This window comes from Xiphias gladius, chromosome 21, assembly GCF_016859285.1.
Source record: "Xiphias gladius isolate SHS-SW01 ecotype Sanya breed wild chromosome 21, ASM1685928v1, whole genome shotgun sequence".
Lineage (NCBI taxonomy): Eukaryota > Metazoa > Chordata > Actinopteri > Istiophoriformes > Xiphiidae > Xiphias > Xiphias gladius.
In genome coordinates this window covers 23,925,290-23,952,044 of record NC_053420.1, presented here as the reverse complement: position 1 = coordinate 23,952,044, position 26,755 = coordinate 23,925,290, and the positions used below count along the sequence as shown (strand labels likewise).

Here is a 26,755-nt window from a genome sequence, read left to right as displayed (position 1 = left end):
TGATTGTGTAAACAGATTTAGGTCCCCACAACAGGAGTAATACCTGTCATACACACTCACACAAAACCACACACGGGGGGAAAAAAAAAAAAAAAAATAATCACAATGTGGAGTGGCCAGGTGGAGCAAAGCCCCAGGTCTAAGTCCACATTTATTACCTGCTAATGCAACAGGGCTGCAAGCTGGATTCACTTTCCAAAGTCATACAAGTGTGCACACACACTCACATTTCTCACACAAACATTCACACACACCCACATTCCTTATGCTGTGTGTCACAAAAGTATGATGGGGAACTGACTGTGGTGACGGTGATATCAAACAGACAGATCATATTTTAATATGTTGGAAGTTCATAAAGTCATTAATCATGTAAGAGAGGCAGGTGGTGTTGGACATCTCTATATGTTACTGTGTCAAGAGTTTAACCTCAGTCTTAGAAAATCGCTGAGCAGGAAGAAGCCAGACCTGTCTGTCTGTCAGTTGAGGGACAATGTGGATGAATATACAGTATGAACATGACATTTGCACGCACAGGCACACTAACTAAACACAAAAACAAATCAATCACAAAATCAATCACACACACACGCACGCACGCACGCGCTGCTGGTTAGTGCTATTCAAATGAAGTAAGACAGATGTGCGATAAGGATGCATGTTGCAATACCCTGAGCTCTCAGTAAATGGGGAGTGGGGGGCTGCAGGACTGCCCCCCACTCCGCCATATATATACAGCAGGACTGTTTGAATACTAGCTCGGGCCAAGGGATTAAATAATATATAGATTTTTTTAATATTGAAATTCATCATGATATGGCAAATGTATGCTAAATAAAATGTAAGAAAATCTAATGGATGTTTATTGCAATTCATGTGTTTTTCAGTTATGAATTACATCAAACATGTAGAGAAATACATACTGCATAAAACACATAAACCTTTGCTACTCTGCTTGATGTCAGTTTACTTCTTGTAGAAATGACCCAGAAGACTCATACATCTGTTTTACTGTCAGATTTCTGGGGTGATTTTCAACATTCTTTGCAAAATTTAGATGTGTCTATTAAAGATACTACTCTGTATTTTGAATTTCAACACACAAGCTTATTTTCCAAAATGTTATGATTTTAATGTTAAAAAAATTTTTATTCAAAATGAAGTTGTTTTTTTTTTTTATTATTTAAACTATTTATTTTAGCTCTTTTACATTTATTGTCTTTTTATACTGTTTAATTTATATTTTATTTTTTAATTGAAAATTGATAATTTATTTATTATAATAAAGAAAACACATCCTTTCAGGCATAAATTCTTCAGGATCATAATTTGGACAAAAATATTTGGTCAAACAATAACACGATATGAGTCCACTGAAAGTCAATAAATCATTATATTGCATTATCATCCAGCTGTATTACCATCCAAAAAACATCTAAGTAGCGCAATGATATGATTTAAGAACAGAACTGGTTCAATTTGGCTGCTGTAGCCTACTGAATTACACAACATCTTCCCTTTTTTAACCAATTATGGACTGTTAATTATTTCCTATTATGGCAAGCTCTACATATGTTATGTTATGTTACTAAACACCAGACCCAAGTCATGTGTGCACATATGACCTAATGTCACACCTATTTACTGCAGTGACGACACATGTTACGCCCGACAGTGATGCTGCAAAACCCCTGGCTAAACATAGGATCACAGAAGGAATGTGTATCTGTACAGTCCAGTAAGAGGGAGGCAGTGTGTGTGCGCTTGTGCGTGTGGGTGTGGGGCACCAAAGTACACCTCAGGGACAGAGGGGTTCAGGTCCTTTTAAATAAATAAACAAATACATATATAAAGTCAATCAATAGAAGGAGCCTGATCTGGCAATCTGGGCCTGTGTTTGGCCTCTCACTTCATAAGAGAGGCCTGGGGGAGAAAGGGAGGGAGGAAGAAGGGGAGGGATGGGGGAATAGAGTACCGGGGAGAGAGAGCGAGAGAGAGAAGGTTGCATTACTTCTCTCGTGGTGGTTGTATAGCGCTGGTTAGTGGAAGCTAAGGTCTGCTCTCCCTGTTACAGAAAACAGACCCCCATATGCTCATGTCTCAGTTGAAGCATGCACACAAACATACATACACCTTTCTTTACACTCCTCTGAGGCATACTTCGCACAAATCATATGCCTATCGAAACCTAAACCCATAACACATACAAAGCATAACTCCCCTTGTGCTTGGAGCAGTTCCGCAAAACCTAAATTTGTTACAGATTGTGGAGTGTTGGCGGCCAGGCGGTTGTGTGCATAGTGCAGCATGAACATGCGTCCCTTTAAGGCCTATACTGTGTAACTATGAGGAGTGTTCAGCCTTAAGCGACTAACAATCACTCATCCCAACCTTTCCGACTCCCCGGCGTTGTAGAAACTAGAACGAGTGTGACTGCACTTGCTGAAGAATTCCACCTGACAGTTTTGAATGCCAAGGGCAGCACAGGGAGGCAGAGAGGGAGAGAGGGGGGAGAGAGAGAGAATTGGGGGTTGTTGGGGACTGTGTCTGTGTGTGTTTAAACAAGCCAAACTAGGGAGAGGTTTGAGCGCCGGCACTTCTTCCATGAGCCAATCAAATCGCAGCTAGCCCCGGTTCGCATAGGCTGCCGCAGCCCAGCGAATGTCGGTGCAGGGCAGTAATATTACTGACAAATTAAGACTTGTTCTGAGGTGGAGGGGATGAGAGAAGGGGAGCAAAGGAGAAGCTGGAGAGGTGGTGGTGGTGGTGGGGGGTTGTGTTGGCAAAGATTCAAAAGAGCAATTCCATCGGCATGAGAGATATGCTTCCCAGAAACTCTGAATAATATTTATATTGCGCTGACGATTTTTTCTTCCTCCCACCTGTTTGCAGCTTTGTGCAGATTGTTGCTTCAAAGTGGACACGTGATACAGCAGAACGGGCAAAAGTACAAAGGGAAAACACACAAGCTCCCTTATCAACACCTGCTTCTATTTCTCCCCCGTCTTTAATAAAAGGGAGCTTAACTATAGCCTGCTGCTATTGAAGCAGGATTATTCACGTGATGTAAAATATAAAAATGCAAAAACAGAGGCAAAAGGCAAATCTTCTTCTTCTTCCACAAGGTTAAAAACATGACAATTTGGATCTGTCATAGCCACTGACACATGACATCCATGGCAGAGTGCATATTAGCCAATGAATGGTGGTGTGGTGTGATACAGGATGCCCTGAGGGTCAACTAATTAGTTGCTGACAGGAAGAGAGATGTATGGTTGCCTGAGGATCTGGCTGAGGCTGGCAGTCAGACGTGGGAGAGAGGACTGACGGTAAATGTGGTGACGGTAACGGTGCTGATGGGCGTAGCACGGGAGACAATGGTGGTGATTCTGCAAGAGTGAGCCTAACAACACAGCTGGTTGATAATCGTTGAGAATACTGAACAGAACACTTCTCAGTTTCTTACCAGCAAATTATCCCAGTACTGAAAGGAAGGTTTGGTATCATTAACAAGGCTGGAACTTAAAGGGAAATGCTCACAATTTTCAACATTATCTCTGTTTAGAGTCACAGAGGGGAAAAAAAAGCTCCAATTTCTTGGGTTTTACCTACTACCCACAGTGGGTTTGATATTGTCTTTTCCAATTGTGTTTACAAATACTTCCATTTAGAGAGAATTAAGACAAGGCATTCAGCTGAATCTACAGCATGGAATGAGTTTCAGTGTAGGTGATTTATTGTGTGAACACTAGTGCAGAAAGACTTCTAAATGGGTGCAAGAATGGCACTTTTATCTCCCTTCTAAGATAAACTGAAAGGAACAACAGGAGAAACATCGTTATTTGTACAAGCTACAGACACTGGGGAACCAATATGGAGCCTTGGCCTGCAGTTAATCAACAGAAGCGCTCAACTGCAATGCTAACCTGAAAAACTGACACAGCCAAGCAGCAAAAGAAATAACTTAGATAACTTGGCCAAAATAGAACACACAGCTCTAATCAACCCAACCTACCCATTTTGGCCGACTAAACTTTACCATGGGTTGGATATTTTTGACAAATTCTATTGCGGACAACAGCACAAAGGAATCCTAAACTTATGTAGCTGCTAACATTGTCAGCATAGGTTAACTGCTAATTACAACCAGTTAACAGTGTGAAAATAAATTAATTATTTGGTCTGAAACTTCCCACTCACACAAAAATGGCAGTATACTTAAACTTTTTTGTATTTTAACCAATCATGCAAAATTGTGGTTATACATACGCCAAGCAAAGTATTTGCATGTTAATAATGGTTTACTGTAACTAGGCATCATCATGCCAATACAGCGTTTGCAATGAATACTGGATATTGTAGGAACAGCTGAAAATAGCCATGCTGGCTAAAATCAGAAGGTTTTTTTATGTATTTGTCCAGCATATATTTGAAAAAAATTTTAAATAGCCACAGTAATGATGTGAGAGTTTCCCTTTAAAGGAAAGAAACTAGAGTAAAGCGGGCAGAAAGGTTCAGAATAAGGCTGCTTACTTGATATCTCCAGCATGGCACACACATGTATGCCTGTGTGAAAATACACATGGCAGAAGTGGACACACACACACACACACACACACACACACACACACACACACAATGTTCTTTGGGAGCAGTGCCCACAGCAATAAAACACAGACCAGTCAAGCTAACCAATCACTGCCTGAAGGCCAACTGAAATGTTTCTCTCCTTGTTTCTCACTAACACACACACACACACACACACACACACACACACACACACACACACACACACACACACACACACACACACACACACACACACACACACACACACACACACACACACACACACACACACACACACCCTGGGAATCAGATAATCACAGTATCAGCACAGCTGGAAATAACAGAATCTCCATAGTGAGTGAAGTGTATACTGGCAGTGACGCAACCAGTTTGAAAACACACACACATAAATAGATGAGTCTGCCAAACAAAACCATGTATGGACCTGATCAATTTGTTAGGGGCCTCGACAAAACACAAAATACTGCATCACTACTGAGAACTTTGGATAAAAACTGTCTTACTATGTTATCCAGCTTATCATTGAGTCACTGTTTTTTTTCATGTTAGCTCCTTGTGAGAAGAAAAATTAAACAGGTATGCAAAGGCTCTTTTCATGATCCTGTGTGCCTGATCAATAGTTTTTGGACACGCAGTCATGTCTCTCTACCAGTGGAGCTAACTTTATGTATAGCCTTGTTTAGCATTTTCACTCCTGCTAGCTGCCATTTTTCACTGGAATATGTTTCATGTTAGCTTCGAGAGCTCAGAGCTGACAGATGTCTATCAAAGGTTGCAAAAAAAAATTAAAAAAAGGGTATGAATGCAAGGGTGTGTTTTTATATATATATATATATATATATATAATATTATATTATATTATATTATATATATTATATATATATATATATACACGCACCACTCAGCAATTTTTTTTTTTTACTGGTTTCCTGAAGCTGTTTTATTTCAAAATAGCAACAGTTTCCGTATACAAGCTATTACGACACTGTCAAACTAACCCAGTACCGCCTGTGCATTCTTGATCATGTGTAAATGGGAAACCCATCTTTAGCCGTTTCACTGTGACACAAAAATGTCCACCTGCTGGTGTCAGTAGACGAAAAGTGAGGGAATCGGCCAAGTCAGAAGGGTACATCATCTGAAATCCACAAATGTCTGTAGAAAATTTTCTGCCAGTCAGTCTTGTACATAGGTGTGGAGGTCATTGGATATTTGAAAATGGCTGACCTGCTAGTTGCACTAGAGGCGTTCAACAATGTTAGTAGGATTCTTCCACTGGGGACCTCTAATATCGGAACCAAATTTATTAGCAATCCATACAATATTTGAAAGGTTATTTACCTCGGAACCAAAACTGTCAACCTCACAGTGTAACTAGAGGATCACCACAGTCAGTAGACCTCATTCCCCGGCAACCATGAATGTCAGTATATATTTAATGGTAATTCAGCCAATAGTTGTAGATATATTTCAGTACAGACCAAAGTGGTTAACTCAACAACGGTCTTATGCAAGAAGAATTCTCCTTTCTTTTGGTAAAGACATCCTCATTGTTGCCACCAAATGTTTATAAAAAATGAATAATTGAATAATTATGGTGGCATATCAAGCACAAATATTAGATTAACCCTTTGGCACACATAAAGAACAGCTTCAGCTTGCCATGAATGTAGATCGGTGCTGAATTATGGATTGGTTTGAACTCCTAACCTTCACTAGGGTTGAGTGAGGTAAATGCTTGTGGTGCAGGTGACACTTTATATTTCTTTTTTTCCATTCAACATTAAGCAGTGACATCACAGCGTGACCCTTGACATTCAGGTGGTTTGTTCCAGATGCTTTTGGATCTTAAGCACTGCTGCTAGCAAGATGATCATTGTGAATGCGGAAACAGGGGAAGGCATATGGCTGGCCCGGTGGGGGTGGGATGGTGGCAGGTGCTTCTTATGGAGAGCCTCCTATGACTGTCTGGGAAAAATGGCTCTTATACAACAGAAAATCTCTCAAACTACAACAATAGTAATCATAATGCAATTGAAAAATCCAACTCAGTGGCTGAGTCTAAAATTATTTCCATTCAAAAGCCAAATGAATTCAGAAGTGATTGTTTTCTGAAGGGAGAGGAGAAAAGGAGAGGGCGAAGGAGGTGCACTGTTGCTTCTCATGAAAGTGTAATGGTGCTGTAAAAAAAAAAAAAAAAAAATTAGGTTAACCTCTAATTACTGGGTGCTTCCCTATGTCTGACTATTGCACAGCACTGATTTATCCTCCTTCCACTCCCTTAACTCTCATTCTGTCCTGTCATTCCAGTACAAAGTGAAAATAAGACGTAACTGTTACTTAAGAGTGGATCTGACTCTAACTCATGTAAAGGTATCTTTCAGTGACTTCATAATGGGCTGATTGACTAAGATGGGTATTACAGTAATTAGGCACTTAGGGTATTATGTCACTTTAATGTCTGCTAAACTCAATTGGAACGGGTATCCAATTCAAACAAAATCTGCACTCCAAGTATTGCTGTCAGGGGAATAATGTATCACTCTCGATCTTGTGTACTGGCACCACATTCCAACAAACAGGAGCATAGTCTTGACACTTGTTTCCTTCCACATGACATCCAAACCACTGCTGTCCCTTTTCCCTCCATTCCAGACCTACTCCCCCCTTCCGTTGAACATACTCTCAATCCCCCCACCCTCAGTCCCTTGCCAGGCCAATGGGACTGCGTGCTATTAGAAACACATGTGAAGCACCATAGTTTTTCTGCTTGAGTTGAGACATGAATAAAGTTGTGGGAAGCAAACATAGCCCCGAGTTCCAGAGAAACACACATACTAACATGGCCACCGCGCGCACACACACACACGCACACACACACACACTGAAGGGAGAGGCATAAAAACTACTAAAGCAGTCAAAAACAACTGTCTTTTTCCTGGAAAAATGTCTGGCAGTAGATATTGGTAATAAGGCTCCATAAAAAAAGGCGTATAAATTCAATTACATTACAAATTATGTCCACAATGTTGGATTTTTGAGTGGACTGAAGAGTTCAATGGGGACAAACATACTTAATGTAAGTGTGTGATCAATGGGTCTCAGTGGCACAGATTTCCAATGCATCATCCTCAACAGGGAAACACAGAAAGCTCTGCACTGACCCCCAGCCAAATCTGCACTGAGCCGAAAGCACACGTGGGGGTCTGACAGCACGGCATGTCAGTCCTTAAGCCCGTCCAACTGAAGAACTCATCAATAAGATCACATGTTGATCTAAGGAAGGTTACTGAGGTTTAGACAGATTTATACCATAAGTCCCCTTGCAAATGTGCACCCCAATGGGACTGGATCTATGAGGAAGATGCATGAGCCTGCACGGACGTATGATGAGGCACAGACAAACAAAAATGTGAAGATATGACTGTAGTCACACAACTACACTAATGTGAATTACAGGTGCAGCCAGTCACTGTGAACAGAAGCCCATCCATCCGTTATCCAGAGTGACGGTGGGAGTAAACCATTAATCCCTGGAGTGGCATGTGCAGTAAAGGGATAGAGATCATCCATTGACAAAGAGGAATCGTCTCTGTAGCTTAAGAAGGCCATCACTCTTTTAACAAAGGTCGGCTTGACCTGCAAACAACTCAAACAGGGACAGCTTTTAAAACTCATATCCCATAACTCAAGCAGGTAGACAGATAGGAGATTCAAAGATATGAATAATGTTACAACTCACAATGTGAATAGACACATCAGGCTACAACTTCCCAACCTTTGAATTCCTGTGAAAGAATTTTAAACATTTCTACCATAGCATTAGGTTTAGTAGTGGATTCGTATTATTTATACTATCCTTATTTTGGCTGGCTGGCACTTTTCCTATATATTAAGTCAATGCAAATGTTTATTAAGAGCTCATGCATGGCAGCATGGTGAGTACTTGTGGCGAGCTGCTGCAACTGTTTGCCTTCTTCCTTTTCTTGTTGAGATCTGCTAAGCTGACTACCTCCAGACTTCACATCAACCCAAAACAACAAACCTTGAACAATAATGTCCTTATGGACCAACCAATTTGGTTGGCTTTTTGATTGGGATCTTTTTGAGCTAGCCACCCAAAGTAAGGCTCAAGGTAAGCCCTAAACAAGCTACTACCATCCGTCTTTCTAGTTCTTTCCCTTATTGATCTAGTGACAAAAAAGAGCCAATTGCTTGTTGTCGTAACAATGGCTTAGTGGTTAGCACTTTGCCCCAAATCAAAAAAAAGTCCTAGGTTCAAATCCCAAAGCTGTGTTTGTAGTATTTATGTTTTCCCCTTTCCATTACTGATGCCGAGATAAGCTCCAGCTTCCCTTGCATAGGCTACGATAGAGTCAAAAGTGATGTCTTCAAATGTCTTGTTTTGTCCGACCAACAGTCCAACACCCAAAAGATAATACCTTACAATGTTATAAAACAGAGAAAATCAGCAAATACTCATTACCAGGAAGCTATAACTCGGAATTTTTGGTCAGTTTTGCTTGAAAAATTACTCAAAAAAAAAAAAAAAGATTACTAAAATAGTTGCTGATTATTTTTGTGTCAATCAACTTATCAATTAATCGAGTAATTGTTTCAGCTCTACACAGGAATAAGAAATGGATAGATGATTTACGAGACGATGTAAGAAATGTTTTGAACATCGAAGGTTTTGCAACTTCCAAAAGTGGAGCAATTCATAGAGCAAGAATGTTTTAAGAAGGCATGCACCTGCATGGTGTATGAAATTTAGCAGAGCAAATTTATTTACTCTGCTAAGAGTTCTTAACTAAATTTCTTAGACAAAATGTGAGGCAGCTGATTAATTTGTCTGCTGTAACCCAGCCCAAACTAGCCCCAATTCAAACAGTTACAGGAATGTTGAAGAATCAATAAATTGGTGGCGAAGAGAGATAATCAGACAGCAATTCTAGGGGGATAGTTCAACATTTTGCTAAGTACACTTGTTTGTTTTCTTGCTGAGAGCCAGAGGTAGAAATTCATACTATTCTCATGTCTGTATCATAAATTGTAAGCTACCACCAACAACTTGAGAAAAAAGATTGGAAACAGCAACTAGCACCTTCAAAGCTCACTAATTGACACTTTGCATCTTGTTTGTTTAATCCATACAAAAACCAAAGTGTAAAAATGTCAGCTTGCTGCTTTACAGGAGGTTATGTGCCAAACTATTTCTTGGCCGGGACCAGCTGCCAGGCAACCAGCAGAGACTCCAGAAAGTTACTTGTCCCAGCCAAGAAAAAGTCTGGTACATAGACCTCTGTAAAACAGCAAATTGTTGTTTTTTTAATACATCAGTTTTGCACAGATTACACAAACGAGTTACAAAATATTAATTAGTGAGATTTAGATGTGTTGAAAGGTGGATTTTGTTAACTTTGGACAGAGCCAGTCTGGCTGTTTTCTGCGTTTCCACTCTTTGTGCAAAATTAAGTTAGCCTGCTGCTGTTGGTAGCTTCATACTTAGTGTACACTCATGTGAGTAGTATCAATGTTCTCATCCTATTTTCAGGGGAAAAATAAGTAGATACGGCTATTTCCCAAAATGTCAAACTTTTCCTTTAAGTGACTGCTTATGTACATCTATATGTACACTTTGTACAATATGTATGTGCAGTCTGCTAATTCAATGCCAGATCTAACCATTTCCTACACCAGACAATACATTAAGAACACTTAGATCGCTGACTCTTCTATTATTTCTCCATATCACATAAACAGTCAGCACGCGCGCATGCGCACGCACAGACACACACAGACACACACAGACAGACACACACACACACAGACACACAGACACACCGACACACCGACACAGGTCTTTAGGTCAAATCACGTCAAGGGTCAAATCTGTAGAGGTCAACAGGTTTTCTCAGCCTTCTTAAGCTACTCATTATTTGCAGTGTTAACAGACAGATAAGGTAGCAGCCTTAGCTCACATTCTTTAAAAAAATTCACTTCCATCTTTGAAACCAATAGAGAAAAACTCCATTTCATAGGCAATTATTCAACCGGCATTCATAGACTGATAAAAATCTTATCCCTTGACTGTGTAAATGCAAACAACTACAAATTGAAAACGGCTCTCACAAATAGTCCAAAATTAAACAAAAAAAAGGCACAATACAAGTGAGTCATGTCACTGGGAGGTATTCATGTTACTCTGATTCTATTTAATTCTTTCTTTGATTGTGAAGCCCTTTGTGTCACATGTGTGTGAAAGGTGCGATATAAATAAACTTTGCGTTAGTACTATATTTCATTTTCAACCGACAGTTTAACATTTTCCTTGGTTTAACTTTTCCTTTTTCCAGAGCAATCTTGTGACACTTTCCATTTCATTTAATCCATTCTTTTTAAGCTTTTTTAAGGTGTTGAAGTGATCAAAAGAGTTGGCTTGCTGTCTGGCTCTGACTAATGGCAGCTGTTCTGACCGGGTCCGACTATAAACAAAAAGCAGGAGGAAGCCTCCACTCCTTCACACGTGTCCCACAAATCCTGACTTTACATATGTAGAGGAAAATAAACACCTTTTGCTTCCCCTACCCCATCTCTCTTCCTTCTTTCTACTCTCTCTCTCCTCTGCTCTTTCTTAGACATTGGAGGATGTATAAACATGAGCCTCTGTGGATCAGTGCGCACACAGACAGGATATGAGAGATTCCCCTCTCCTCTCCCTTTTTAACCTGCGTCACAGACAGTGAAAAGTGGCTCCTTTCCAAAAAAAGGGCCATAGGAGGCTCACCTCTGCTGCATGCCTGTCGGTACGGTTTCAACTTCAGCATCCCATCAGTGGAAGCAGTGCTCCCTCACTGCTCTGTATGGATAATCATGACTCAGTGTCCATACCACACCAACTGAGCTGTCAGTACGCAGTTGTGATTGCACATACTGTAGACACAAACATGTAGACTAACACAACAACAAGGGAAATCAAACACACTGGAAGGAGGTTAGACTAGGTCCCCGAGGGGCCAAAGGGTCCTGCAAGGATAAAGAGAATGAATGTAAGAGAATGCGGTAGGGGGCTGGAGTGTACTGGTGTGTGCTGAAACTATTAATCGATTAATTGATTAGTCAACAGATTAAAAAAATGAATCGGCAGCTTTTTTTTAAAATGCTGAAATGCCTAATATTTTATTGCACCAGCTTCTCAGTGTGAAGAAGATTAACTGCTTTTACTTGACTTACATGACAAAAAATTAAATTTCTTTGGATTTTGGATTGCTTTATATTGCCTGACACATCAGGCAATATAAAGATATCCTCTTGGGTTACAGATATTTATGGTGGCCATGTTTAACTATTTGCAGATTTTTTATAGACCAGATAATTAATTGATAAAATAATAAACAGATAATAGACAGACAATAAAATTAACCATCAGATGCATCCCTAGTTGAGCTACAGAATACTAATCAGCAACTACTTTGATAATGGATTAATCATTTAAGACATTTTTTTGAAGCAAAAGTGCCAACAATTCACTGGTTCAATCTTCTCAAATGTATATATATATATATATATATAATATAATATATATCTATATATATATAATATATATCTAATATATAATATATAATATATATCTATATATATATATATATTATATCTATCTATATATCTATATCTATATCTATATCTATCTCTCTCTATATATATAAATATATAAATACATATATATATATATATATATATATATATATATATATTTATTTATTTATTTATTTATTTATTTATGACTTGATATTAAAAACAATATCTTTGGGTTTTGGACTGTTGGTCGGGCAAAACAAACAAATTTGAATATGTCAGCTTTGGCTATGAGAAATTTGTGGTGGGCATTTTTACTTTTGTACAGTATCTTTTATTGACTAAATGATTGATTGATTAAGTTAGAAAACATCAGTGCTGAAAATAATGTTATTTGCAGCTCTAGTTTGATGAGTATCAAAATGACGTGAATCGTATGCTGTGGCTTTTATAGTTGGAGGTGTGGTAGACATCTTGTTCTACCACCATCATCAAAACACCAAATCACCTTAAAATCAGTTCTAAAACAGGCCATGACTGCAGAAATCCCAGACTTGGGGCAATGTAATTTCATCTGTTGGTAGCAGTTAAAACCCAAGTAAGCAAGTCTTTCCTTATAGCCATAACCCTGAAGGAGGAGGCAGAGAAGGGATCAACTAGGGACTGAAGAGGAGAAGGATAAAGAGGAAGCAGAGGTGTGGTACGGAGAGGTCTGAATGGAGAGGTGTTTCATAACCGCCGCTGCCAGATCCTCTAACTCGGATTGCCAGGTCCCAGCTGTTGGGGTGGAGAAGTTCTTAGGCTGATTCAGAGGCTGGCTTAAGAAAAAAAAATATATATATCACCGGTAAATGGAAGACCGGAAACACATTTCTCATCCCAGAGGTGGACTGTTCACCCTCACTTAGTTAGCTCAATTACTTTCCTCTCCCTCCTCCTTGTATTTGTGCTTCCCCACTTAAATGTGTGAAAAAGTGGATTCAGATAAAGTGGCTTTTACACTGACTAGGTGAAAGAGCACCAGAGTGAGAGATATATGCAGTTTGGCTGTATGCTATAGTCGGATAGTCAGTCAATGCTCCAGGTGCTGAGTCAAAAGGATCAGACCCAGTCACCTTCACTTACACCTGTCCCTCCGCAGTCCTCATACCACCAGATTAATAAATTACTATCTCATAACCCATCTCATGCTCATTACTCACACTCAAATTGGAGCAGTGTAGTTCAAATCAGAGATCAGTTGACAGTTCTTTTGATCAAAAAAAAAAAAAGGGCTCGCCATAAAAAAGCCATCATTTATACCGCGGTGACTGCAGCTCATAAATGTAATACAAGCTGGATTGGTATGATGGGGAGCAGAGAGAGAAGAGAGGGGGAAAATGTACAGTAAAGCGTGGAGAGAAGAGAGAAAGAGAGAAAATCAGACGTTGACATTTGAACCAGTACTAATCTTAGCATGCCATCTAGTGGTGACAGGTGGTATTATCCACAAAGAGAAGCTAAGGGTGTCCTTTAGAGCTCGAAATTTGGAGATCCTGACAAAATGACAAACTTCACTAGATGATGAAATATAATAAGAGTCTCGATTAAAAAGATTGCCTCGTGTATTTTCATGTAATGAATACAAATGTAGACCCACAAAACTTTAATAGCTTATATCTGGGACTTCGAACAAGTGTACTCTTTTAGAAAGTCCTGAACACAATGTCTTGCTGATCTTAATTAATACAGCCTCGATTTTCAGCGCAGAATAAAGTCATTTTTCACAGCACAGCTTTATTCACTGCAATCTGAATCTCAATGATTTGATGCTTTACTCAGCTGGAACCCAAAATGTGCTGACTCAGCAGACAATTTAACAGAGTAGACCACAGTAAAGATTAATGAGGTGAAAAAGTAAAAACTAGTCAGTGCTCCAGATACAGATTTTAAGTAGAAGTTAGAGCTTTTTAGGGACGTGCTGCATAAAATCCAACATAACGGTTTAAAACCTGTGCAAGTAGGTGTGATGATATGGATGTGGGTTGGTGCTACAATGTGAACTGAAACGCCAAATTAGTCACACCTCCACTCCACCTTCCAACTCCAGTCCAGTCTCCCCAATGTGGTAGATCCTCTCACATCCTGCAATAATATGATATCATGCCCACCAGAAATGCCCTCTGAAGTCTGCCTAATGGATATATAGCACAGAGAGGACCCCAATTAGTGGGCCAGCTATGGGGGGGAGGCGCCACGCCATACCACATAAACAAACTTATCTTGACAGGGTCGCTTCGCCAAAGGAGGCAGATAGGCAGATAGCGAAGGAGGCAGAGAGAAAATGAATTACCTTCCTGACACACGTTAAAGCCAATCACTGCGGAGCGTCCTTTGCCGTTCCCGCACCCCAAATCCCTGCCGCCACCGTTGCGTTTCATCTGCCAGTGTTAGTATGCATACAGGCCATGCGCCAGCCTCCAAATGTATTCATTTATTCAGAGCCCCTCGGAGAAATCACAGTGTCTTGTTGTCCTTTTTTCCCTGGCTGTCCAGATGGAATTTGCGTGAATAACATCAGTTTAGTGAGGCAGAAAATAAGTACAGGCTAGCACAGCGGAGGGGACTAGATTACACCCTCTCCCACCTCCCCAAAAACAGGACGGAAAGACAAGTGTCACCTTCATATACTCCTTTCTCCCTCTTCGTCTGCCTTTCTCATTTTCTTTTCAAGTTCTATTGAAACTTAGCAGGTGGGGGGGAATCCAAAGTAAGAGATCTATACAGCTTTCATTACAATCACTTTGTATTATCATGCACTGCAGGTGCAATTAAACAGAAGATCATGAATCAAAGAACTAGAGCGGCTTTCTCATTACAAAAAGGTGAGAGGCCATCAAGGGAATGAAGCCCAATGTTCATTTATCCTAGTTGTGTTATGCATTTATAACACAACTAATTGCATTAATTAATCAGATGTACTTCCAATAGGAGGGAGAGTGTCTTGAACAAGTAATTGAATGAGATGAAAGTGAGGAAAAAAACTGTAAGTCAATATTTCCAACTTCAATAAAGCCCAAGGGAAATTAAAATGTCTTTAGTCAGAAGAGTGGAAAGCCTCAATATTCGTCCAGCCCATCAAAAAGAATTCACTGCACAGCCTTCAAGGAGTCAAGTAATTGTCTTTAGTATAAACGCTTGAAATTGATTTCAAAAGAATCTGTAGGATGTCCTTCACAGTTGACTGAAACTAAACTTAACCACAGACAGACGTAACATGTGTGATCTGCTTTAGAACAGGTATTAATGCTTGTGATCAGTGTCATAAGTGAATGACAGACAGAAAGATGTGAGTGACTGAAGGGCAGAAAAAAAACATTTGAATTGATCCTACCTCTCTGAGAACTGTACTCCCAAATCCTCTGTACAAGCCTCGAACACCCTGTTCAGAGAAAACAGAAAGTTTTACAACACACACTATCACAAACACAGGCACACACTTGATTTACTATAATCTGATTGGATTTGATTGAATGAATAGAATTTGTTTTTTTATTTAAGAAAACATCCATTTTTACTGGATAGCATATATAGTAAAAAGCAAAAAAAAAATTATTATTTTATAAATTGCAAAGTTCAACATTTCACAACAACCAATGACCAGATGACGCATTTGTTTAATTGATATATGAAAGCAAAATATAGTGTTACAGAATAATCCGGTTTATTACAACCACTCTGGGCTTTTCTATTGCTTATGATGACATTTTACACATCCAAGTAACTTCTGAGAGCTGTGTTAGGGTTAAGGCATTGGTATACTCTATCCAAAACACTTGTCAGATGGTTGAACAGCATCTCAAACCCTCTTACCCCAGACTTTTCTGACATTGAACTTGGGGTGGCAGCTCCAACAATTTCTACAACTTTCCAAAAACAGACAACCAAGTGCAGAACACAGTATGTCTTACAGGAAAGATTGTGCATCAGCGTGCACCATTATCCCCAAAATTATGCTCTCTACACCTGTGAGTGATGCCTTGCGGAACAGCAATAAACACTTATGCTTTCAGATGCGGTCACATGTCGTATCAACTACTGCTTTATGAGCAGAACCCAGCCTTTAGTATTTTGTGTCCAGGCTTGGGTTAGGTTTGTTTGCTCAACTAAGTACCTCTTGCCCCAACAGTGCTATTATTACGAATAGGAATGATGACCAATACCACAAAAAAATACATCAATATTGCAATAAACCAGAATTATCCTTTAAGAAACAGCCCTTGATTGTTGTGTACCTCTTGTCTGAGTGTAGCCAGCAACATGTGATAGGTGGTGGATGAGGGGGAAGCCTGGGTCCTTTGTTTGACCACCTCTGTGGGGACCCGGATAAGGCAAGCCACCTATAGGACGGGAAGAACATGAGTTAAACAAGCAAACCACATAATGTACTTGCAATCTCCATCTACGGTACTGGGTTTGCTTCTCAATGGCTTTTGTTACTTTTTACATTTGCACTTAGTGGCAGGTTGGCGTGTGATCGGAGAGACTCTTCACTGCCTCTCACACCACTCCACTAGGTGCGCTGTTGCTGTACATGATACTAGCTGCGTATGTTTTTGCTATGTGGCAGGTGGACATGATATGGCACGGCCTGAGGAGAGCAATTACATCGAGCTGGCCGGCTAACAAGTGCTTTAGTTAGTGTGCAATTGGGCCAATTAACAAAACCAGTACATACAGCTGACATGACACCTGAGTAAAAGGTAACAAGGTCATCAGGCTGACTGTGTATCTGTGTCCAAACTACATGCACTTCCATCAAACATACTGATAGATCCAGGCACACATGCACACCTCAGTAACCACACTCCCTGCTACATGTTCCAACCCATCCACCATATGTCAACAAAAATATGGACTGCCAACAGCTAGTGAAGATAGAAATGAATATTTATGCTTCATAACTCCCATCGCCCTAAAGGCAGGCAGGCAGGCAAGCACAGCTGCCCACCTGGCGACTTGATTTCCCATTTATCCTGCATCGGAGCATAAATACCAGCTAACAGCAAGCAATCTTACAGAGCGATCGGTGAGACGCCCCCCCCTGCTGTGACTCCCCTCAGTCATACAGATGCCAGTCTGCCAGTGGCACCTTCGCCACACCAACATGAAGCAGGGAGAGGTGGAGAGAGAAATAGAGTGATGGAGGCACTGCAATAGAGACGAAATGCACCCCTTTTCTGTTTTGCTCCTTCTCCATTCAGCTATCCATACTGATTTAGCATTTGGGCCCCAATAGAAGTTTTAGAGGAGATGGGCCCTGGAGGATAAGGCTCTTCCGCTGTGCTCTGCAAGGGGAGAGAAGGCTACCCCGACAGCTGTTGGAGGGCTCGTTTCTGTCAGCCACTCCTCCTCTCTATCGTCTCCTCTGCCAGATACCAAGGACGCCCTATGAGCAAGAACGTGAATATAACTAGAGCACAAAGGAGAAAGGAAAGCAGTGCTGGGAGTCAAGTGAAATCACACACTGAGCTGACATAGCATGTGAAACTAAACAGGAAACTTTTTGTATCTCTGAATCTCCAAAAGTCGTATTGACTAGTAATTATTATTTGGTCCATTTTTCAGCTTTGTCTTGACCTTCACAGTATCACTTTTGCTGAAGGCCAATGCAAGTTCCTCCTCTTTCGAATAGACAGTAAGCAGATAAACCTCATTCTCTGTATAGTGCAAAAACAAAAGACTTGAATTTGTGTCTATGAAGACTTCAGTGCAATTCTCATTGGTATTTCAGGTGAGTATGACCACATTCTAGCAACCTAACCACGGTGCAACAGTACCACCAAGTGGCCGGACTTTCACCTGCATCACCTCCCTGTGATAACTAAGCTGACTGTATCCATCTCAGAGATCTCATTTGCCCTCCCTTTGGTCAAGTTACCACTTATAATACATGGTACATCATGTTTTTCCCAAACCAGTTCTCCAAAAGACCAGAATAAGGCAGCTAAACAGAAAGAAAGTGGCTATGACAAGTAATTACTAACGTAATTGGATGGGGGGCTTGGAGTGGAGATGGCCTTTCCTCTCTTGTTACTGCAGAGGGGAAGGCAGAATGAGGCTGAGATTACACCAAATAAATTAGGGAGATTGTTTATTTGGGAGTAATTTGCACCCCAAGGGGTGGGAAGAAGGATGCTGAGTGAGTAGGAGTAGGAGATAAAATGTGAAGACTCTGAGGCCATTTCAGATCTGTGAAAACAGCAGCAAATGGGGGAAACACAGATGATGAATCAGGGCATGATAAAACAGGGCTGGGGCTGAAGAAACATGGAGTCATATCTTGCCTGGAGGGTTAGAGGTAGTATGCCATCATGTTGCAAAGAATGAAAGAAAGAGAAAGAAAGAAAAAAAAAAGGAAAAAAGAAAGAAAGAATACAAGATTTAGGAAGGTGTCCCTCATTAGAAGTCAGTCTTGTTACCTCACATTTCGAGGAGGGCTGTAGGTGGACGGCTGTCACAAGACAGACGTCTGTTTCTTCCCCTACTTCGCTTGCCCTTCATTCTCAATCCCTTCCTCTGGCTTGTAAACTTATTATAAACCCACTGGCAGTCTTTTAAATTCCTGCCACCATTCATCTTTATTTACAAGCTGTTGGATTCATCAAGCAGCGTTAATTAGGAGGCTGTCTGCATGTGATTGGAGGCTTTCAGTTTCCCTTGGCCCGCTGTTGTTAATCCAAATGACAGAGAGTGTTTTCAACTTCCAGCACTGGCCATCAAACAACACGGTAAGAGGCCAGTGCTCAATCGCTGGCCAACCACAGTAAGGAATGGGAAATTTGCAGAGACTCGCAGCACATTATCAGCATAGCCAGCAAATCAATCTGCAGATTGAGTCATTACATCCCTCTGTCCTCCACTCCTTTGCTCCATCCCTCTTTTACCGTTCAAGGCCATCAGGACACAGTGGTCAGTCCATCAGGACTGGGATTACCATTTGGCACCACAGATAGTCAACGGGGAAGAAAAACATACGGACTGCAGCAACTGTTTTTGGCCTCAATTATTGGGATTTATTTATCTTTAAAATTTAATGCATTCACCAGAAAAACAGGCAATTTGTTGAAGAGGAACTGCTTCAGTTACACACATATACAATTTTCTTGAGAAGATAACAAAAAAATGTAACTTTGTTTTTCTATAACCACATGCCAGAATGTCCTAAATTTTAGCGTCATTTTATCAATGCCAATACCAAAACGTCAGCTGAAAAGTTTGCTAAACAACTTAATCTCTTTTTTAAGGGGAAAAAATGCTCTAGAACCCTTTTCATCTGTTGTTACATTAATCTAAGGTGGATAAACAGTGCCCTCTCACTCAATACCCAAAACCCACTTTCAAAAAAGAAACATCACATCTGAAGTCTCAGTGGCACCACAGTAAAGCCTGTGTAGACCACAAAATCAACATCCCTCCCTTTGAAAGACAGTATGTACCACAGTTTTTAATCACCAAAGCGCCATGATTTTTTCTGGGTTTTTGATCGTAAGATTCCTGGAAATTCATCATCGTACCAAGAAAGACTGAAATATGAGACAACGAAGAAAGATGCAAGACAAAGGGAAGAAAAAAGGTCATGAAGAGGAAGAGATTAGGACACTGCGTGTCTCCAACTTTGAAACAACAGCCAATAAATCACAGCGTTGCTCGAAGGCAATGCATGGATTAGTTTTCAGTGCCAAGTTAAGTGGCTGCCAGTTTCTCCCCCCAAAAACTCCTCCCTCTTGCTACCTCCATCTAGCTGTCCCCCTATCTTGTCATGTCACACTGTATTTTCCAGTACATCCTCCCACAGACGTGGAATGGTGGTGGTGTGTGTGTGTGGGGGGGGTTATAGATGCGAGAGAAGCTCGCCGCCTGGCCTTGACAAATGAGCTTTCAGGGCAGACGTCGAGCGAATGGGAATGAAGATAAATCTGATTTAATGGCTGGATAACAGCCTGCTAGAGCCTGACAGACACCATCAGCTTACACATTCTTTATGGGAGCGTCCCACCACTGCAGTCACACAAACAACAGGACACTTCTGGCAGGGGGTTCTCTCATTGTCTTGACCCTCTTATTATTTCTCTCTATAACGTCCAACTGTCCTCCTCTCTGTCCTCCTGTCTCTGTATGTCCTGCTTTTGTGTACAAGTTAAGCCAGGTGTTAAGGAGGTCAATATAGAAATGGCATTAGCTATGACATTTGAAAGAACAATGTCCCAAAGCTCTAGTAAATTTCTGCCATGTATCTATGTATGTCCAAAACTAGAAAGCTAATGAAGGAAATTATTTAGATCTTTAACTTTAAAAATTTTTTTTAAATTATTCCTGTACTTTATCATTCTCATAAGTTTTTCAAATACAGTGATTACCGTGATAAGGCTTGATGTTGCTGTGTAGGCCTAACCATTCCTCCTTCCCCTCGACGAACATCTGTTAGACCGAAGGCTTGACTATAAAGATGAAAATTGCTTCAATTTAAGTGTATAAGGGTTGTCTTTTCTTTCTTACTATTCCCATGTCATACTTTATATAGAATAAATTCTGAGCTACAACTCCCTCTGGTTCGGTCATAACAGACTTTGAATGAAGTCCACAGCTAGTAAGTTAGTGCCCAGTCGAGCACATCATCCATAGAGAGAGGTTTGGGGATGGGATTGGCAAAGCAATAAGTCCCATAAAGCTTCTGTTCTGAATGTTGCAGAGTGAAAACTGTTGGTACAACACAACTAAATGGACTCCTGTGGAAAGGATCATGGGCTGATGAAGGGGTGGAGTGGAAATATCAGACAAGGACCAAATAAAAAGTTCCTTTTTCTTCTTCTTCTGTAAGTTCTGTAAGTTGTCAAGGCCTGCAAGCACCCAGCTTCCCCCAGCAAGAGAGAGACAAGCAGGAGGAAGAGCCACAGAGAAACACATTAAAACAAGTGGCCGTGTCCATTGGCAGTACAGAACTATAATGCTGATCTGAAGATGAAAAATAATGCTAATGATAATCTGTTGGGAGTCTACATTTATGTTTGCGTCAATGTTATTTGTTCTTAATAATTCAGATTTGGACTAAGGTAGGTGATAGGAGAGAACTTCACCTGCTAATATAGTTATATTCTGTAATTAAATAAACGTAAAAGAACAGCTAAGTAAATAATGAAGATGCAGCAGGTGAGACAGCTGTCTTCTTTAGGAGCATGACAGGGGACTAAAAGGAGTAATGGTGGCGTAAACCTGGAGGATACACACACTGAGCTGAACAGGTTCCCTAATAGATGAGAGTCTAATGTCTTCTCAACTGTGTGAGTGGCCATTTCAAAAAAGGAGAGATTGTGAGATTCATGTAAATCTACCAGCTGATCACACCAGCAAAACAGAATAAACACGTTGCCGTGTGTTCGTAACTTTCAAATCATCGTTTCATATTGTTTATTTCTATTCATCATAACACATTTCTCAAAAGATACAGCCTATTTACACTAAATTAATAAACAATTCCAAATCAAAATGCCACAACATACTGTAGTATTCAAAAAAGCAAGCAAAGAAGGAAAAAAAAGGACACAAAATATGTGATGAAGAGACATAATGAGAGCAAATCTTCACATTTAGAGGCTGTAATCTGCAAACTCTTAGCATTTTTGCTTCGTAAACTATTTAAATGATCAATCAATTATGAAAACTGATTCAATTCATTTTCTGACGGTCTGCTAATTGATTAATCGACTGATTGCTGCAACACCAGACATTGCAAATCTATTGCAACTAGTTTAGCTGCCACCACTTCTGTGCAATAACTTTTAATTAAAAGTCATTAGCAATGAGTGAGGAGACACAGGTTCATATGTGGCAGCAGTTGCATCATAGCGCAGGCATTTAGGCCTTGCATACAACTCGGGGCAGCGCTAGGTTAGGCCTTTCATGGCTAAGCCTGAAGATTACTCTCTTTGAACAAGACGTATCCAGTTGCCAGAATGCAGAGGGATGCCGCCCCTGCTCTGCTCAGCTCCACTCCGAGGATTTGTGCATTTGATGTGCTCAAATCCCGAACAGCAGGAAAGGGGTTAAAGGTAACCGCAACCTCAGCCTCACCTTTCGTACTCATCTGTACTGTGTCATAGACAAAAAAAGTTTTAAAAAATGTTCAGACTCTCAAGTACTAAACTCCTACAGTATCTGCAATAACTGCCACCTCGATTGTGACATCTAGACAATATAAACCAAGTGCAGTGCTCACTGAATTTGTGCTAATTTGAGAGTAACATGGTGTCCTCTTCTCAACACTGTGACACACCAAGATGCAGATAAACTAAAGCACAGTAGAAAACTCTCCCGTGTGGAATAATCCCTTTTCATAAACATGCAAAACTTGGCTAAATTACAGTACATCCATCCAAAAGCCATGAATACTGAAAACCTAGTATTTTGCAGAGAGCTGTGGTGGTATCGCAGGGGGGGCGTCCCTCTTTCCATACCCCCCATCTTTCTACCCCCCTTCATGTCCGTGTGAATACCCATGGCCCCCATATGGCTCAGATCCTGTGGTTCACTGCGAGTGACTGAGAGAGGATGGGCTGAGGAAATTGCGCTGCTCCTCGTTGCCTCCAAGCCCGAATTCCCCAGACTAAATTGGCAGAGTCTGGGGGCCTGAGCTGGGAAAGCAGATGAGTCAATAGGTAGTAATGAGATCTTATTTACACAGCTGGTGGAGGGAAATGCTCGGACAGTCCTGAGGAAGCCCCTTAACTTGCCCAGCTTGACCCTGGTGCCTATAGCCAAAACCACATACCCACCCCCACTTCCCCTTCTGCCCCCGTGTATAGTGGTCTCTGAAATATGAAAGGCAATAACGTTAGCACAACGTGGTGCTCATTTGGGAGTTACAGTTGTGGGAAAGAAACAACCACGGAAGAGCAAGTGCGTAGAAGAGCAATAACAAGTGCGTAAGACAGCTGACCTTCTAAAGATGGAATGACTGAGATCCATTTAAGCAAACACAAATAAACATGACTTGAAAGAGTACTGGCAGATTAAACAGTAGTACATATCCTCTTGAGAGGAGACAGTAAGTGGGAGAATGAGGGAGAGAAAGACTTACTATTTCACCCAGTGAGGCGGCCAGCATGTGAGTGACAGGTGCCATGTGTGGCGCTGCTAGCGCTCCGCCAGCGCCAAGCAGGGACTTTGTGCATTCATAGGTGACAAAGAAAGCAGCAGCTGTAACCAAGCAGAACCACAGCCATTTAAGGCCCATTAGTCAACTGGCATACAGCAATTAATATCCCTCACTACCACTGACAGGGGAAACACTGAGGTGTGTGTATGTGTATGCTTCTGTCTGTGCAATAGAGGTAAAAGCTAAGAAAATGTGTCGCGTGGAAAAAGCTCACTCTTCACTTCCCCTATTCAAATAAATTCATTTAGCGGAAGTGTTTGAATTCTGCATCAAATAAATTATATTTAAACCCACTCCACCATTTAATCTTTGTCAGTTCTTTCTGTTGATTGATATCAAATACCACTGTTTCTATTTGCATCCTACAGTACCAAAACAGAGTTGCCTCAATCCAACGTGATTCTTAAAAATAGTTCTTATTTATAACTAGTTACATTCAAAGATTTGCTTGGAAATAAAGTGGAAATGCCGGATGACTTGAAAAGTTTGTAAGAATAGTACGTATGTAAACATATGCAAAAGTTTCATTATAGATGCAATGATGGGTTGAAACTTTCACTCAAGTGTTGGAAATGCTGGTGCTTCCAACCTAAATGAAATTCTGTCCTAAAAACTAAACTTTAAAATATAGGTCCTTGTTTTTCCTGTAATCATACATTACCATAGGTAGGTTTCCTCATAAGCTAGAAACAAAAAAGTCTGAGGATGATCTCACCAAGAAACAAAAGTCCACAAAGTTGCACTCTAAGTAAACTAAAACAATTTCTTGTGTAATAGCTTAAAGAACCTCTAAACACCCAACTCAAATAGTTACTTTGTGGATATTATGATCCCACACAAAAAGAATCTTTGATGTTCAGTATGTACCTCTGGGAGAACGGCCTTCACAAACAATGGTGAACAGTGAACCTTCATCAGAACATATATCCAACTATCACAATGAGTGTCTTACCATTGGGGAAGGAGCCGACAGCAGCAGATGGGACCCCAGCGTAGATGCCACTGAACCCCCCTGCCTTGTAGAAGCCTTGCTGACTCTGCAGTCTGGTCTTAATGGTGTCCAGGGGGAAGAGGGTCAGATCCACACACATCCCCGCACAGCCTCCTGCCTGGGGAGATTTGAATCACTTTGGGACCACTTTGTAAACACAGAGCTGCAAGACCAAGAGCACCGGTGGTGGAAAAAGTATTCAGATCTTCTATTTAAGCATGCATTAACTGATTTTTTTGGCCACTTGGGGGCAGCACAAAAAGCGATAAACAACACTGACATATCATCTTTGCTAAGGTAAAAATTTGCCAAATTACACATCCAACAGACACAGGGCAACATTAAGCATCATTGGGAGTCATGTTATTGGGCAGCAGACGTATGTACATCCAAAATTCACTCTTCTGTTAGCCTTAGCTTAGCTGCTAAATACTCTACTATGTTGTAATCGCTACCTTTCTCATTTGATACTGGGCAGGTAGCATAAAGTGGGTTTAATCAGAGCTTTTTTGCTGAAAAAACTGACTGTTGCTGCTGGAAGCAAGGCTGACTTGAGCGGTGAAAGAGCATAATAACAATAAGGCATCTTTAGTGTTTTTACTTTACCAATAAACAGTAAAAGTAACTAAAAAAATTAGGTTCTTTAAGAAAACGTAGCTGGACCACCTCCATGAGGTTGGCACCCCATGTGATTAGGATGTGACTAAAACTATTTCAGTTCATTTGCGTACTTTTGTGCGCACAAAATAAAAATTTCTGCTCAAACGATTTTTGAGAAATTAAATACTGAAATTTTAGGCTTAGGCCCATGAACACCCAAATGACTCCACAGTGTTCTCATTCATTCTCATTCTGTTTTGGACATTAATGGGCTGCTGAGGCCTTTGCTTAAAACTGTTATGTTTACTTTCTCAAAAACATTGGCAGCACAAATATATTTATTTATTTATTGCCTGCACAAACGAATCTGAATGGTTTTATCAATATCCCGATAATATGGATGTCCACTTCAAAGGGGTACAAACTTAGTCTAAACTGGTGAAACTTTTCCTGTACACTTATCTTGCTATCAAATTATATTTGACTTATATTTTATAAGACTGGATCATCAAGTTTATATGATCTATTTCTACTTATGTTCGATGAAATAGTGTGAGTAATTTTCTGTGTTGAGGTATATTATTCTTCGACACTTATTATTTGTACAAGTCTCAAAAGCCAGTAAATGTAGACACACATGCCAAGGCCAACATGAACAACCCTATCTATAATATCAATATGGCTCTGTTTATTTAAAATAACTGTTAAACTAAATAGAGCTGGTTTTTACTCGAAGCAAAACTTGCCTGAAAGCACACAGACTATCACTTTGTGTAGGGTTTGTCTGTGACATTTCCTTATAATAACTTAGTTAGCTACCTCCCATAATATAAGACTATTGTATTATTTAGTATTTTCGAGCTTGTGTAGTTGCTAAGCTAATAAACCCCGTCATCCGTTAGGATTTAAAATATATGAACCTGTGTGTGAGCAAGAGGTTACACATGTGGTCCATCTGGTCTATCCCGGTTTCTGGCTAGTCTGACGCTATATTTTGCAAACAGGTTAAAGCTTTAGTGGCTTATATGCAGAACACGAAGCCCACAATTTAGCTCTTGTTGTCAGTCGGTGTTCCTACTGCGAGTTACCGACAGAATTTGTCATTAGCTGTGGCTACATTAGAAGTCGGCTGATGGCAGTATTGACACGTACCATAATAATTTGTACAAAATGACCAGCTTACCACCAGGGACGCGACGAACTCTCGTCTCTCCATGTTCCGCCCTTGCTGTCAGCCGTTCAGCCACCAAAACTTGCCACTGTTGAGCATGTCCGGCACTCCACTGAAATCAAAACATGCCTGTCAAGGACGCTGCCATCTTGCCTGAAAGGCTTCTGCGTGACGTCATGACGCACGCTATTCACGTGACGTCGAACGCCTTTGAGCGAGCGCTTCCCACTGAATCCGGCTAAATACTGTGTTTTGCTGGCCTCACTGGCAGCAAAACGTTGGGAGTCAACGTGTAGGCAATTAGGGGTTGTGTGTAGAAGGTTAAGAAAAAACAGAAACAATATACATTCACTCATTAGCATTATTATTGATTTAAAAAAAAAAGACAGTTGTATGAAAAAAAATGACAACAAAGACATAGAAACTTGATTTTACTGTTTATTCATGCCCATAAAAGATTGGAAACCTTGAGTGGTTAAAAGTTCCCATTCATGTGCTCCACCTCAGCAGTCTCTGGAGGATCAACCACCTCTACGGGCTCATTGGTGTCATTTGATGAGTGAAACTGGTAGGTCCACACGACTGGGCTCACAGGCGTTTGAGGGATTTCTGGGACGTGGTGAAGTTAACTATT

General features: G+C 40.6%; 1 protein-coding gene across 1 annotated transcript in view; it reads right to left on the bottom strand.

Annotated features, from left to right (window-relative positions):
• slc25a26 (solute carrier family 25 member 26) overlaps positions 1 to 26,314 on the bottom strand; it is a 56,802-nt gene extending 30,488 nt beyond the window's left edge. The window contains exons 1-5 of the mRNA XM_040116148.1: positions 26,134 to 26,314; positions 24,312 to 24,468; positions 23,282 to 23,400; positions 16,440 to 16,544; positions 15,539 to 15,586 (exon numbers count right to left, since the gene is read on the bottom strand). Of these exons, the coding sequence (XP_039972082.1) occupies positions 15,539 to 15,586; positions 16,440 to 16,544; positions 23,282 to 23,400; positions 24,312 to 24,468; positions 26,134 to 26,166 (462 nt within the window). The 5' untranslated portion in view covers positions 26,167 to 26,314. The remainder of the gene's footprint in view (positions 1 to 15,538; positions 15,587 to 16,439; positions 16,545 to 23,281; positions 23,401 to 24,311; positions 24,469 to 26,133) is intronic.
• Between the last annotated feature and the right edge of the window lie 441 nt (positions 26,315 to 26,755).